The sequence below is a fragment of the Pteropus medius genome, unplaced genomic scaffold (genome assembly GCF_902729225.1).
Source record: "Pteropus medius unplaced genomic scaffold, Ma_sr-lr_union100, whole genome shotgun sequence".
Lineage (NCBI taxonomy): Eukaryota > Metazoa > Chordata > Mammalia > Chiroptera > Pteropodidae > Pteropus > Pteropus medius.
In genome coordinates, this window is record NW_024346667.1 from 12,141,316 (window position 1) to 12,155,688 (window position 14,373).

The 14,373-nt window shown below is 51.1% G+C and overlaps 1 protein-coding gene across 1 annotated transcript in view; it reads left to right on the forward strand.

The window, feature by feature from the left end:
* The first annotated feature begins 463 nt into the window (after positions 1 to 463).
* CUNH8orf74 (chromosome unknown C8orf74 homolog) overlaps positions 464 to 14,373 on the forward strand; it is a 19,873-nt gene continuing 5,963 nt past the window's right edge. The window contains exons 1-2 of the mRNA XM_039875774.1: positions 464 to 538; positions 2,127 to 2,319. Coding sequence (XP_039731708.1) covers positions 491 to 538; positions 2,127 to 2,319 — 241 coding nt within the window. The 5' untranslated portion in view covers positions 464 to 490. The remainder of the gene's footprint in view (positions 539 to 2,126; positions 2,320 to 14,373) is intronic.

A 14,373-nucleotide genomic window follows, 5' to 3' on the forward strand; every position in this document is an offset into this window, starting at 1 on the left:
ACCACTCCCATAGAGATTTTTCCTACACCCCAGAGCAAAGTCAGGATACTAGAAACAGAGTCATCGATGGCACTGGCCAATAAAGAAGTGAGATGGAAGCCAGATCCTAGCGGGACATGGAGTTGGCGAGGATGTGAAGAGCAAGTGGAGACCCGTCGTTTCATGGAGACAAATCCTTGACTATGGAAAGCATGAGAGAAACGGGGCTTGGGTAAAAAGATACGTACAACGGGGGGATGTGTGTGTTTGCAGGAACGTCCGAATGGGCTCACTTCCTAAAGGCCAGCAGTCCGTGAAGGAGAGGCTGGAGGCTAGAAAGGAGTCAGCGCCCCGCACAGCTGGAGGCGGAGGAGACCCAGAGCCCAGCTGGAGAGGAGACGCCAGGCTCGAAGCAGGTCTCCATGACCTCACAAAGCCACATCCTCACCCCCAGGTTCTGGGACCTCTGAGTCAGTCCGGCTGAGTCTCCTAGCAACTGGATGCAGGGGCCATGGCCCTCTTAACACCCCAGGGAGTGAAAAAAGTCTTCCAATTTCAGGTGAAGAGAAAATGTGGCTTTTAAAAGGAAGCGTGCTCAGATTGGTCTAACAGTGTGAGGTGTGTGTGCAAGAAGTGGTCCCTCGACGGTGCCTCCTCAGGTGGACACCTTGGACAACACCCCTTTCCCAGCACACACCCTCTGAGGCCTGCAGTGGGTCTGTGCCAGCGAGAATGCCCGGCCAAAAGCTCACCAGTCCATAGAGGTCTTCCAGACCTACAATGACAGCCCCTGATGCGGCAGAAGTCGCCGGAAGGAAGGAGATGGGCTGCATGCACTGCCTGCCTCCACCGCAGGAGGCCAGGGAGGCCCCTGGGGCTGGTTGGAAGGCCGACTGAGCCCTCTGGGACTGTGCGCCAGCGTGCGTAGGGAGTATATGCGTAGGGAGTATATGGTGTGTGTGTATGTATATGGGGAGGAAGAGGGAGTCTGCTGCTTTAAGGCAGGGAGAGGGGCAGATTTGATCAGTTTTTCACAGCCAATTCTGAGGCCGAAAGGCATGACGAGGGGTCCTGTGGCGTGATGAGGGTCCGCCCTGCAGGGCCCAGACCTCTCAGCAAGTCCTTTCCAGAACAGGGCTGTCCACGGAGGGTGTCGGGGCCCTGCTGCAGACCTCAGGCAAGGGGGTCTCACGCCAAAGGTGTGCTCAGGTCAGCTTCTGACCCATAGCTATGAGCTGTTGGGCAAGCAATAGGTAACGGCTGCCCCTGGTAGGGTCTCTGTCCCCACCTTCAGATGTGGCTTTTATCACATTGTCTACACCTTCCAACAAGCTGTTCTGTCAGGCCCCAACCGGGGGATCTGTGAGGGCTGCAGAGAAGGACTGCCCAGGGGCTGCGGACAGGGCTGTGGGCCTCCTCCTGGCACCAAGTCAGCTACCAGGTTCCACCTCCACGCACGGTCACCCCAGCCAGAGCACTCCCTTGCCCCGGGGAGCAGCACACTGTGCTCATGGGTCTCCACTCCACGCCACGCTTTTTCTCACCCCCTCCTCTGAAGGCGCTCGCTTCTCCTACGTCTATGGACGATATATGAGAGCTTTTCTGAAAGGGCCAGGAGATCTCTCAAGTGAAATAGGTTCTTACCTACAGATAGGAAAAAAATGTTACCCTAATTACCCCCTGACCTGCCAGAGTGCCTGAATTTTCACCAAGCAAGATACAGTCCTCCTTGCCCAACGGTGCCTCTTTACAATCATTTACACCTCAGCATGAACTTCATTATCAGATCAATAGGTCTGGGGCAGCTAGTTGAGAGCAGGCTCTGAGAGAAGTCAGATTTTGTTTTAGCAAAGAGAAAAGAAGGACCATAATTCAGGACTTCAGGCCTCCTGGAGGTTTACAGACTCAGGGCTGCCACGGCTAGCATGAGAACTCTCAGAGGAACGAGCAATCCTAGAAAAAAGCGTACATTCCCCCCAAATGGAAAGCTGTCCAGAGATGAAAGCTCTGGCCAGGCGTAGCCACATGCTTGGGCACTCTTCAGGATGGTGGAGAGCTGTGTGGGGCCCCCTGAAGTGTTCTGCCCACAGAGGATGGCATCTCGATTCCTCGGTTTCACCCTCCGCTCCTCACATCATGCCCTGCAGAAAACAGAAGGTCGGGAGCACCTACGGAGACTGCTGAACTGGGAAGAGTTTGATGAACTGAGAGACTCCCGCAGAAGCATCCTCCTGGATACCCTCTATGAAAGTATCATCTTTGCCGTGGGCAAAGGCTTCCCGTGGGTGGAGGTAGCCAAGGTGGTCAAGTTTACAGAAGAGCTGATCAAGGAAACCAAAGGTATGAGGCATCCCGGGCAGAAGTCAGGGGGCTTGCAGGGAGAGGGGGATACAGAGGACCCCTCTGCAGTCCGCAGCCCCTTTGAAGGGCCGGGAGCACCTTCTTTTTTTTCCCTGACGTTTAGTATCCTTGCATGCTCATCAGCAGGGTTCCCCTCCAGGCTTTCTGTAAAGTGGAACAAACAAAACGTTCTTGCTGAATTTTTCCCACTGGTCTCCTTGGCTGAAAATCTTGCACCACTCTTAGCTGTTCATACAGAAGCCAGTCAGATGTTTACACTTTAGTATGAATTTCACCATCAGATCAATACCTCTGGGGTAGCTAGTTGAGAGTAGGCACAGAAGGAATTCAAATTTCCTTAAGAAAGAGAGAGGAGGGATCATAGTTCAGAATTTTTATTTTGTTTAGTTTTGTTTTTGCTTAACATAAATTGAATGTGTCACTCCTCTGCTTAAAACCTTTTATTGACTTACCATGGCACCCTTGAAAGAATGCAAATTTTCCCCAGTATCAGGTTTTGCTATGCTGAATATTTTGGGAGAATCCTTTACAGCAGCAGTCCCCAATCTTTTTGGCACCAGGGACTGGTGCTCCTATGAGAATCTAATGCCCGATGATCTGAGGTGGAGCCGAGGTGGTGATATTATTGCTAAGAGCGGCTGCAAATATAGATGAAACTTCGCTCACTCGCCCTCACCTCCTACTGTGCAGCCCAGTTCCTAACAGGCCAGGGACCAGTACTGGTCCACAGACCAAGGGTTGGGGACCCCTGCTTTACGGGTATCAGATTGCAGGCAGGGATGGGGAACAGCAGTCAGGTGAGTCTGCAGAGGAAGCACCTATAGGTGGATGATAGAGGGAACCCCTGCCTGTGCTGAGCTTCATGATGAGAGGATGAGAATCTCTCTCTCTGATGAGCGGGCAGAAAGAGAGAGGGAAGAAGAATATTAGCCCCAAGCAGGTGGGAACTTGGGCTCTTTCAAGTTTCCATCGGAGCCTTCCACAGGCCAAACCTTTGAAAAGCAGAGGATGATGATGCAAACCCAGCTTCAGACTGAGGAGATCAGATGGCACTGGAGCTATCGGCATCTCCAGTTATGGCGTACCTTGCCCACACGACAAATCTGTGTCTCATAGACATCTAAAACCTTAGAGGTGGAAGGAGACTGGATGATCAGAAAACTTAATTTCCTCTCTGCAGAGAGCCCCTCAGCCAGCCAGCAAGTTTCTTCCCACCTGCGGGGCACAACCTAAGCGACAGGGAACTTCCTCCTCCTGAGACAATGCCTTCCTTTTACACCACTCTTGTTGTTAGGAAGTTCTCTTTTTATCTAGGTACATCTGCCTTTTATACCTTTTACTCTCAAGCTCAATGTCTGTCCTCTAGAAGCAGAGTGCAGGCCCTAGAGATATTTAATGAGCTTTATGTAATGTGACTATCATGTCTTCACATTTAGACATACCTGCTGTGCCTTTAATCATTCTTAATACGGCGTCATTTCCATAGACCTTTCCACTCCACCTCCCTACCACTGCTTCCTTTCTTGCTGCTCTTCTCTGGGCATATTGTGTTTATCAATATCATTCTTAAAATATGGCATCCAGATCCAAACACAATACAACCTGTGATTTGATCAGTGAAGTAATCAGGGATTTTATCACCTCCCCTGTCCTGGTGATGATGCTCCTGTTAATAGAGCCTAGAGTTGCATTTACTTTAACAGCATCACGGTCACATTAGTTCATGTTGGTCAGGAAGTCCATTATGGGAACCATTTTTCCCATCCTGCCCCTGTGCAATGACGATTTTGGTTGTACACGTGGAACTTTGCGATCATCCTCATTGATTCCATCTTGTCAATGCTGGCCGATCTGCCCTTCCTTCTGACATTTTCAGCTCTTCATCCTGGGCCATCCAGCTTACGAATTCTTCCTCTTACCTTTAAATCATCTCAAAATTTGTGAAGCATCGTTGGTACAAACATGGAGTTAAGAACAAGCTCTCAGGTGGGCTCCCTTTGCTGGAATTCAACTCACTGAAAATAGAATCCATCAGGAGGCCCAGCACTCAAAGGGAGAATTCAAATCCTAGTTTAGTTCCTTACTAGATGTGTAGTCCTGGGCAAGTCACATCACTGCTGAGCCTCTGCTTACACATCTATGCATGGAAAATGCAGGAACACCCACGTCCTAAGGTTTTTTTTTTTGAAGATTAAACGAGGTTACGTATGTAAAGTCCATAGCATGGTGCTTGGTGCCTGATAAACGCTCAGTGAGTGCTAGCTAGCTCTTATTTTTAGGAGTGGACCACAGGGAGAAAGACCCAGATTTCTGCGGTGCACCCTCCCTGGCTCCCCGCACGCATGCTCAGCGTCCATCCCCCTGCATTGGCCGCCTCATTCATCCTTCTCAAGCCCTGTTTCCGTCAGGCCAACCTCCCTCCTTTTCACATCTAAACTCCTCCCCCAAAGAGCTACAATGGTACAGCAAGGGAGGCCAAAGTGGGGGGCTTGAACCTCTGGAGACAGTGTCTATGCCTTCGTTTTTGTCTCCCATATTCATCCCCTGGGTGCCAAACAATACACATGGCGCATGGTGGGTGTTGCATGAAGAAATGAACATGAGAATGAGTGAGTGGATTCTTTATGCTCATGGAGACATGTTCTGTATGCGGAGAGAAGGTTAGGGTGCTCGACTTGCCCCAGGCTTACTCAATTGAGGCCGGTGTGTCTAGGTGATGTCAGAGGCAGTACAGCGGTGTGATTAAGCCCCAAACTCTGCAGTCAGAAGACCTGAGTTTAAATCCCACCTCCATCACTTATTACTGTGTCATCTTGAAAATGTTACTTTCTCTCTCTCTCTCTGTGCCTTCATGTCCTTGTCTTTAAAAGGAGGGCAGTAATAATCCCGACTCATAAGAAAGTTGGCAGGATTAAATGAGACAGACACGCAAAACGTATTGGAGAATGACAAGCACATAGTAAGTGCTCAGCAAATGTTAGCTCCCATGTGCTCATCACACATGGAGTGAGGCGGCATGAACAGCAGATGCTGGTGGTCCAGGACTATAAGTTGCTACTTTCTGCCCCTCAGGGGGATTGCTGTTGGTACCACTTCTTATAGGCAGGCTAAAGATAGGTTTAAATCACAAGCCAGCAGAATGGAGGTTCAGATACCTATCTGGCCCTTAATGCCCTACATGTGTGACCCACCCTCGGGCATCTGTTCACTGCCCTTGTTAGGGATCCAGGTGATAAGGGCAGGAAGGGTTGGCAAACAGCAGGTCAGTTCCTTCCCATCTCACATCCTTCCCTGCCCCTCTTTCTGCGCACATGTCCCACCTAAGGCAGGTCATGGTGTGCGGGATACAGACAGCCAAGGTTAAAGTCCACACTGGGCTGTTAATCTTCTTAGAAGGTAGCTTCTCCAGGATTTTTTTTTCTTTTTTTGGTTAATCTGGGGCTGAGGATGGTTGAGCTCTGCTCGCATACTAGATAACAAAGCTGGCAGACAGCATTTTAGGAGAGTCATGTTTGCACAACGATGACTCAGAGCTCCTCCAGGACAGCCTGACAGCTCAGCTTATCTCCCCACCCAATCGGGCCTCAAGACCTGGAGGGAAAGGGTGGCCCTTTTTATTCAAAAGTGTAAGCTGATTCCATGTCCTGGCAAATAGCTCACCAGGGCATTCTGGCCCCAGCCCCATACCATAGAGTTCTTTCATTGCACCTCCTCTGCCAGCCTCTGGGAAGCCCTGGGCAGATCCCATCCTGCCTCCTTGGGGTCAAGGGTGAAGTCACCAATCACAGCACAGAGGGCCAGAGGCTGCCAGCTCTGACCTGGTGGGAGGAAATTGCAGCAAGTGGGCAGATTTTGTATACCCTGCCGAGGCTAAGAGGAGAGAGGAGAGCGATGTTGGAGCAAAAGGGACCCCGAGGTCTCCTCCTCTGCCTGAGGGAGTTACAGAGATGCAGGGTGCCCAGGAGGCCCTGCACTTCCTATCTGTGACTGGCACATCGCACCAGGAGAGCTGTAGAAGGGAGAACAGCTTCCCCTGCCCCAGACTTCACTCAGCAGGGAGTTGAGGGCTAGAGGTAGTGCAGCCAGTACAGATGTTTGCCCAGAACCCACCACCAGAGCCTTCTGCACCAGCCATCGCCTCAGCCACTTGGCAGCTCTGCCCCTTGCTGTCATCGTCTTGCAAGCACTGGCCTCTCTCTGATGCTCCACTGGGATAGAAAGAACCCCTTTCCTGCTGACCTGGTCCTCAAATCCTGGGGGTAAGAGGAAGTGGGCCTTGAGGACCTGTCAGTGGAGGCACGAGGTAGCCAGGCAAGTGCCCTGTGAAGTGTGTCACAGCACTGGTATCTGCAGTTCCACCCTTGGCCACTCCTGATTCTCCAGGAAACGTCACTCAGACCGATGTAGGATGGAAGACAGCCACCCCGCCGCAAGAGCTCGAAGCTGGCAGGAGGCACTTACTTCCCCCGAGCTCTGTGTGTGAGCACTTCCTCCGGGCACACTCATGGCCGTGCCCCCACCTGCCAGCCCCCAGACACCCACCCCACACAGAGCATCCTCCAGTGATTCAAGACTAGCCTGAGCAGAGAGCAGGTACATGTTTCCAGCAGGAACCCAAAGCCCCTCAGACTAAACTTGGAGGAGGGGCCTTTGAAGGCAACTTTTTTGCTGACGGAGAGAGGAAGTTTCCACAGAAGCCATTGACCGAGATCTTGGGAGAACATTTCTTAGAGCAAATGGACAACTATAATTTCAGAGCTATTTCCCTGAGTGTATTAGGCTGCTCAGGCTGCCATAACAAAGTACCACAAACTGGACAATTTCAACAATAGAAATTTGTTTTCTCATTGTTCTGGAGGCTGGAAGTCCAAGATCAAGGTGTCAGTAGGGTTGGTTTCTTCTGAGGCCAGCTTCCTTGGTTTGTAGATAGCTGTCATTTCACTATGCACCTCACATGACCTTTCCTCTGTGTATATCTGTGTCCTAATCTCCTTATAAGGACACCAGTCATACTGTATTAGGGCCCTGCCAATGACCTCATTTAACCTTAATTACCCCTTTAAAGATCTTATCTCCAAGTACAGTGACATTCTGAGGTCCTGGGGGTTAGGGCTTCAACAAATAAATTGAGTGTGGGGTTGGGGGGGGGCGTTGGCAGTGGTGGCTGGAGGGAGACACTGTATTAATGCAACCTATAACACTGAGTGAGGTCATGGCTTACCAGGAAAGGCTGTGCCTTAAAACTTTCTCTAACCTGCCCAAGAGGCCGTGCAGCCTGCAGAGGGAGAACAGCAAGGGCTTGCTCAGGCCTGGCATTTTCACATGGAGCATCTATAACCCGCACTACAACCTTAGCATTATTTTAGCAATCGTAGCATTCTTTTTGAAGGAACTGAGTCCCAGAGAGTTGAAGCGACCTGTACCAGGTCACACCTCGAGTAGGTAAAGTCAGAATCTGAACCCAGAGTCTGACAGCAGAGCACAAGCTTCACCATGTGACCTTCCATCTTGAGCAGTGGGATCTGTACACTGGGCACATGAGAGCCAGAGAAGCATGTAGCCCAGGAGAGCATACTGCAGTGAGTAGAATGAGGCTGCTAGCATGCCGGAACTGCTGAGAGCCTGGAAGAACCAGGTGGAACACCTGGGCGCTGGGTTCCTAACTGGGTCACCTGAAGTTACTCACAGCATGAACCTGGGATCCTGGCCCCCAGTAGAATGGCTCCAATGTGGTAGGTGGTGCAAGCCCAGCTGAGACAGCAAGCTATGCCAGTTGACTAATGTGTTCTGGCCTGGAGTTTCCACCTGTGTGTGGGCAGAAGGTACCGATGCCCTTGAGACCAGACCTCTGGCCCTTTGGATAATCCTATGCCCTACCTCTAACCTCACATGTCCTTCCTCAGTCAACTGGACATGCTGGGTAGTCTCAGAGCCTCCCAACATCAGAGGAGACAAGTGCCATGAAGTGCCATGTCCCTGGGACGGTGGGATTACTTGGTCATTTCCACCTAGAGGATAATGAAAGCAAAGCTGGTGACAAAGATCCAAAGTGAGGTTCCCCTCATCAAGCTTGAGACAGATGCAGAGCTTGGCCAGAAGGACCCACAGCACCCCAGATGTGGCTACAGGGGACTGTCAGTTCCATGGAAGTCACCATAGCTTCTTAGAGTCAAAAAGAACACAAGAGGTCACCTGATCCAAGCCCTCACATCAGCAGCACACACACGTTATTCAGGGATTCTCTTTCCAGCTAAATGCCTCCTCACCCCTCCAGACAAGACTCGTTCTGATGATAAAGCTCTGGCACTAGAAAGTTCTTCCTGGTGCTGAACTGAAATCTGTCTCTTTGAGCCTTCTGCCTGGTGGCTCCTGCTCCATTCTTGAACCCGCCCATCCCAGATCAGCTTAATCCTGCTCCACTCACTCAACTATTCTCCAGCGAGCACTGCCAGAACACTGTGCTAGGGGATGGAGAAGCGTGAATTGAATATCCAATCAGCTGTCATGATGCCCTCTCTGCTCTCCACATAGATCAGTTCATTTAATATTCACAGCAATCTTGGGTGGATGGACACTATCGTCCCTGTTTCACAATGATTCAGCTGAGGTTCAGAGAGGTTAGGTAACGTGCAAATCATCGCACAGTAAAGAGCAGAACAGCATTAACCTTGACATGTTCTGGCCTCAGAATCTGTCCTTTCTGCCCAAGCTCTTTAGCATTAAGTGTGCCAACTTCTTGAGGAATAGGGGCAAGGAATAGTGAGTAGTGCCTTCCCTAAACAGACATGGTAGGGGGATCACTGTGGGCAACAAGAAGAGCTTGGGCAAAAGCCTAGAACAGTCTTTAAAATGCATGGCCTTGTGTTCGTCCTTTGAGTCCCGGGAAAGTGAACAGAAAAAATCTTTAAAAGGACAACAAATTCTTTCTAATCTTAGTGTTTGGGTAGATTTTTTCCTCTAATGAGGTGATTGGTTTATCTTAAATACAAAAAGAAGAAGAAGAAGAAGAAGAAGAAGAAGAAGAAGAAGAAGAGGAGGAGAGGGAGGAGGGAGGAGAGGAGGAGGAGGAGGAGGAGGAGGAGAGGAGGAGGAGGGGGGGGAGGAGAGGAGGAGGGAGGAGGGGAGGGGAGGAGGGGAGGGGGGGAGAGGAGGGGGAGGACAGGAAAACATATGACAGTTCCTTAATAGATTAAACGTAGAATTTCCATGTGATCCAGAAATTCCACTTCCGGGTATATATCCAAAAAATGAAAGCAGGGATTCAAAGAGATATTTGTACACCCGTGTTCATAGCTGCATCATTCACAACAGCCAAAAGGAGGAAGCAACCCAAATGTCCATCAACAATGAATGGATAAACAAAATGTGGTAGGTACGTACAACGGAATATTATTCAGCCTTAGGAAGGAAGGAAATCATGTCACATGCTACAACATGGATGAACCTCGAGGACATTATGCTCAATGAAATAAGCCAGTCACAAAAGGACAAATACTACAGATTCCACTTACATAAGGTCCCTAGAGTAGTCAGATAGAGACAGAAGTAGAATGGTGGCTGCCAGGGCCAAGTGGAGAGTCAGTGTTTAATTGTCACAGAGTTTCAGTTTTGCAAGACGAAAAAAGTACTAGAGATGGATGGTGGGAAATGGCTATCCAACAATGTAAATGTGCTTAATGCCACTGAACTGCATACTAATAATGGTTAAGATAGTAAACTTTATGTTATATATATTTTACCACAAAAAAAAAAAAACATAAAATAAAAAAGCCTCAGTGGAAGTACTGCCGTTCTATAAATTGCCTATACCTTCTCTTTGCTCCTCAAACATGCTTCAGTAGATGTGGTACACTTGCCTTGGAGTTGGAGAATCTGGGTTTGATTCCTGATTTTCCATATGTTTTCTAAGCCTCAGTTTCTTCATCTGTTAAATGGCGGCAATTACCTACTTCAGAGCTTGATAGTGAACAAGTAAATAAATTGGCAGATGACCTAAACGCTTTAAAACTGTAAAGTAGTACACCAATGAAGGTTGGTTGTATTATTATTTACTGAGAGCTCAGCCCTGGGCAGCATCTACATGTCCAGAACTCTCTGGAAAAATCCTTTGGGATTGGGGAATCTGGTCCCTTCTAGCAGGTCCCTGCCACTGAGAAGCTCACAATAAGAGGGAAAGAAGAGGGTGCCCAAGAAGCCTTGAGGAGAACTAAGAACTGTTGGGTTACTGAGTAAACGGTCTGACTGGAAGGACCGCCCCAACCCCTACCCTCTTCAACCCCGTAACTGTTAACAGCTGACTCCCAGCCATTCTTTCCCTCAGCAATCAGTGTGGCTGGGACAGAAAGCACGTTAGCATCCCATACTCCACTCCCAGCAAGGTAAAGAGAGTCTCAGGGAAGGACCTAGGAGGCAGTGGACTGAGGAAAAAGTCATTCTCTAGGATGCCTTGCCCTAGGCTCATGCGTGCCCTCCGAGAGCCAGGCTGATTCCAGAATAGTTCACAGCCCCCGGGGAGTTGGAATGCCAGCAGCATCTTCACGATGACCATGACGACAGCCCCATTATTTATCGAGTGCTTACTGTATACCAGACACAGTGGGAAGCTCTGTACCCACATGCTCTCATCTAACGCTATGAGATCATCAGTCTCACCACCTCCATTTTATGCATAAGAACACTGATGCCCAGAGAAGCAAATAACCTGTGCAAGTGACTAAGAAACAGAAGCAAGATACGGGCCCACATCTGTCTGAATTCTCAGTCTGTGCTCTTACCCAGCAACCCAGGCCAAGATCCAAAAAATGGTTCCCAGTGTCAATTCAGTCGAGGGGCCGCCCCTGGCTCACTGGTGGCCTCCACCTGTGAACGGGGGCTGAGAATGGAGCATGTGGCTGGTAAGATGCAGTGCTATAGCATCCTTGGTCCCGTGGTCACGGATCAGCAGAAGTTTCATCTCCAGCTAGTTCAGACCTCTTCTGGCCAATCCCAGGCAGAGCTGATGAGGTCAGCAGAGATGTTGCTGGCCCTCCTCCCCAGATGTCACACCAAACCAGCCCACCCACTCTCCTCTCTCTGCAGCTCACCGTGGAGCTCTGCCAGTGGACACCTTTGAAAGAGGTGTTCCCAAAGAAACAGCTTATCCTGAAGCAGAAATGGGGGAGGCCAGCAGCCTAGACCCTTCTGGAATGGAAGCAGGAGCCACAGGAGGGGGTCCTAAGCAGCGGGAGAGCTCCGAGGCTCCAACCCCACATTTCTGCTCGTCCCCGTGGCCAGTGATCAGCAGGGCAGCCACAGAGCAAACTTCCCAGAACAGAACCTGACCCATGTCTTCTGACCTAGCTCTCCCCTCCTCTGGGCAGGCAGCACCCCAGCCCAGCCTTCTGAGACATTTCTGACCTACCAAGAAGCCCCAGGGCCATGGCACAGTGATGAAAAACAGAACCAGACCCTTCCCCATATGGCAAGTGGTAAGAGGTCCGGAACCACCGAGCCCCGGGCTGGAGCTCAGATCCTGACTCTGAGGTCACGGTGAACCTTAGGCAGGTCCATTCCTTTCCCTGGGCTTCAGTTTCCCATGCGAAGAATGAAGACACTAGACCAGTTCCGCAGTTACCAAAACATACTCCTTCATCCCGAGAAACTTCTTGCCTCAAATAAATTTGAAAAACACTGCATATACTCAACGCTTTTGGGCCCTTTGCTGAGCCTAGGAGTGTATTTCCCTGAGCTCATTAGCATTTTAAGGGCTCTGTTTCATTTCTCTTGATCCAACATATTTTCAAGGTTTCCGGATACAGAGCATTCACTTCTGTGTAATCCTCACCTATGGCAGAACATCCTTTGGAAAACTGACTGCGAGGGTTGGGGACCCCTTCCAGTGTCAACCCTCAAGGGTCTACAAAGAGCGACCCACACCACTTGGAGTCGGATGGCTGAAAGGGGCCTCCGGTCAGGCTGGGGTTTGAATTTTGGCTCTACTGCTAACCAGCCATGTGCCCTTGAGCAAATCCTCTGACCTCATTGAGCCTCAGTTTCTCTCTTGGGTCATATCAGGGTGGTGCCTACACCTGCCTCACAGGAGGGGTTGGGTTGAGTCTAAGGTGACCCAGGGTGTGCTGGGCACAGTGAGAGCTCCCTAAATGAGGGTCCTTCGACCTGTCACTGCCATTGGCATCTTGGGGTGAATGAGTTTGGCAGAGCCTTCTCAAGAGCAGCAAGGTTGGCAGGGGGCAGCATTTAGGATGCAGGATGGAGTGGAAGTGTGGGCCCTGTGCTTTCATCTGCTCTGCACCTCCGCAGGCCAGCCCCGGTAGGTGCTCAGGTATTTGGGCAGGTAAGAGGGCCAGATGGCAGCCTGACTTGGTTCCTCCCCTGGGAGCCAAGGTAGGGGCCACCAAACTGGTTTGTTGGGGGCACCAGTGGCACCTGGATCCTCCCCCTCATACCCGCCCAGAAGAAGCAAGCCCTCTTCACCGTTCTCAAGACCCCCCCACCCGCCTAGACTTGGTGCCCCCCTTGCTCTCAGCCAGCCCCAGGCCCACAGGTAAGGGCCAGTGGGAGGGCGCCCAGAGCGCCCACAGGGAGGGCACCCAGAGCGCCTGGTCCAAACCCAGTGCCTTTTTGCCCTGATTCGGGAGCATCCGGAATCACCCCACCCCTACTCCTCCCTGCTCGTTGCTCTCCTCCTCCACTCCCGAGTCCCAAGTCCTCGCGCAGGTGCTGGCCTCCAGGGGCTTGGGGGCCATCTTCAGGAAGTTCCCAGAAGCCAATGCAAATGAAGGCCACTCCCTGTTATTGAAGAGCCACGTGCAGGTACAGACCTGTCCATCCTGGCAGCAAGAGGCTTCTCCCTGAGACTTAATCCTCAGCTTTCTGAGTCATCAGAACTTCTGAACCTGTGGCAAATGGAGAGTGTTCTTGGGGCGAGGAAAGTGTGTCTCATGAACCAGCTGGCGATGAGCTCTGCTGAAAACCAGACCTCGTCAAGTCTTGGGGTGAAAGTTAGAATTCAGCCCAGGAGCTCCTTCCCTGTTGACGGGGGACAAAGTCCACACTTGTGTTTTATGACCTCTAGGCTGAGGCCATAGCTCATGCCCATAGTAGGGCCTCCGCCAGGATGACAGGCAGCTGGAGCCACACGCACGCACTGCCTGAGGGCACTCAGCACAGCTGGGCCTGCGGACTTCTTGGTTCAAACCTGGGTTGTGTACACGAATGCCAGGTGGATAGAGAAGATGAGGGGCTGGCCTTGGCAACGAGGCAGTCGTGGCCCCCACATGTGGAGGATGCCAGTGACCCAGCCCCATGCATTGCCAGGCCAGGCTGAGGGAGGAGCCGGGAACCTTCCAGCAGTTCAACTCCGAGTTGCCCAGAGAAGATGTGATGATTCACCTCATGAAATTCACACACTGTCACCTCCACACAGGCCTGGAGTCCAACTTTGATTATCAGGAACCGATGACCTCACCCTGTTCCCCCACCCACTGGGATTCCTGTACTGGTCGGCCCTGCCATCCCCCACACGCCACCACCATCCCTCTGAAATACCCGGCAGGCCTCTCACGTCTCGTCTTAACACCTGAGAGACTCCGCAGCTGTGGTTCTTAACCTTCCTTTCAGAAATCTGATGATTCTCTCTGTGCACACTCTCCCCAGAAACATATGTGCATATAAAATTCTGGATGCAATTCCAGGGGGGTGCCAGGGGGTCCTGAAGCCTATCCTTGGATGTCTTCGGGTTCCCTGAATTCCAGCTTCTGTGATGCAGTCCAGCTTTCGGGTAGCTTATGTGTACTCACCCTTTGCAAATGGAGGCCCACGAGTCCTCTGTTCCCCAGATGCCAGCTTCGCCTCCCAGAAGCCGTGTGCCATGTAGGTCCTTGCACACACCCACACTGCGCTCCACTTGCTTCTAGGGTTTATTCCTTCTGTCCCTCCACTGGAAATACCATTTCTGCCAAATGCATCCTCTTTCTAGGCTCCAGTGTCCTCTCTGCAGGAAACCCTCCCTTACTCACAGCTCCCCGCCCTCCC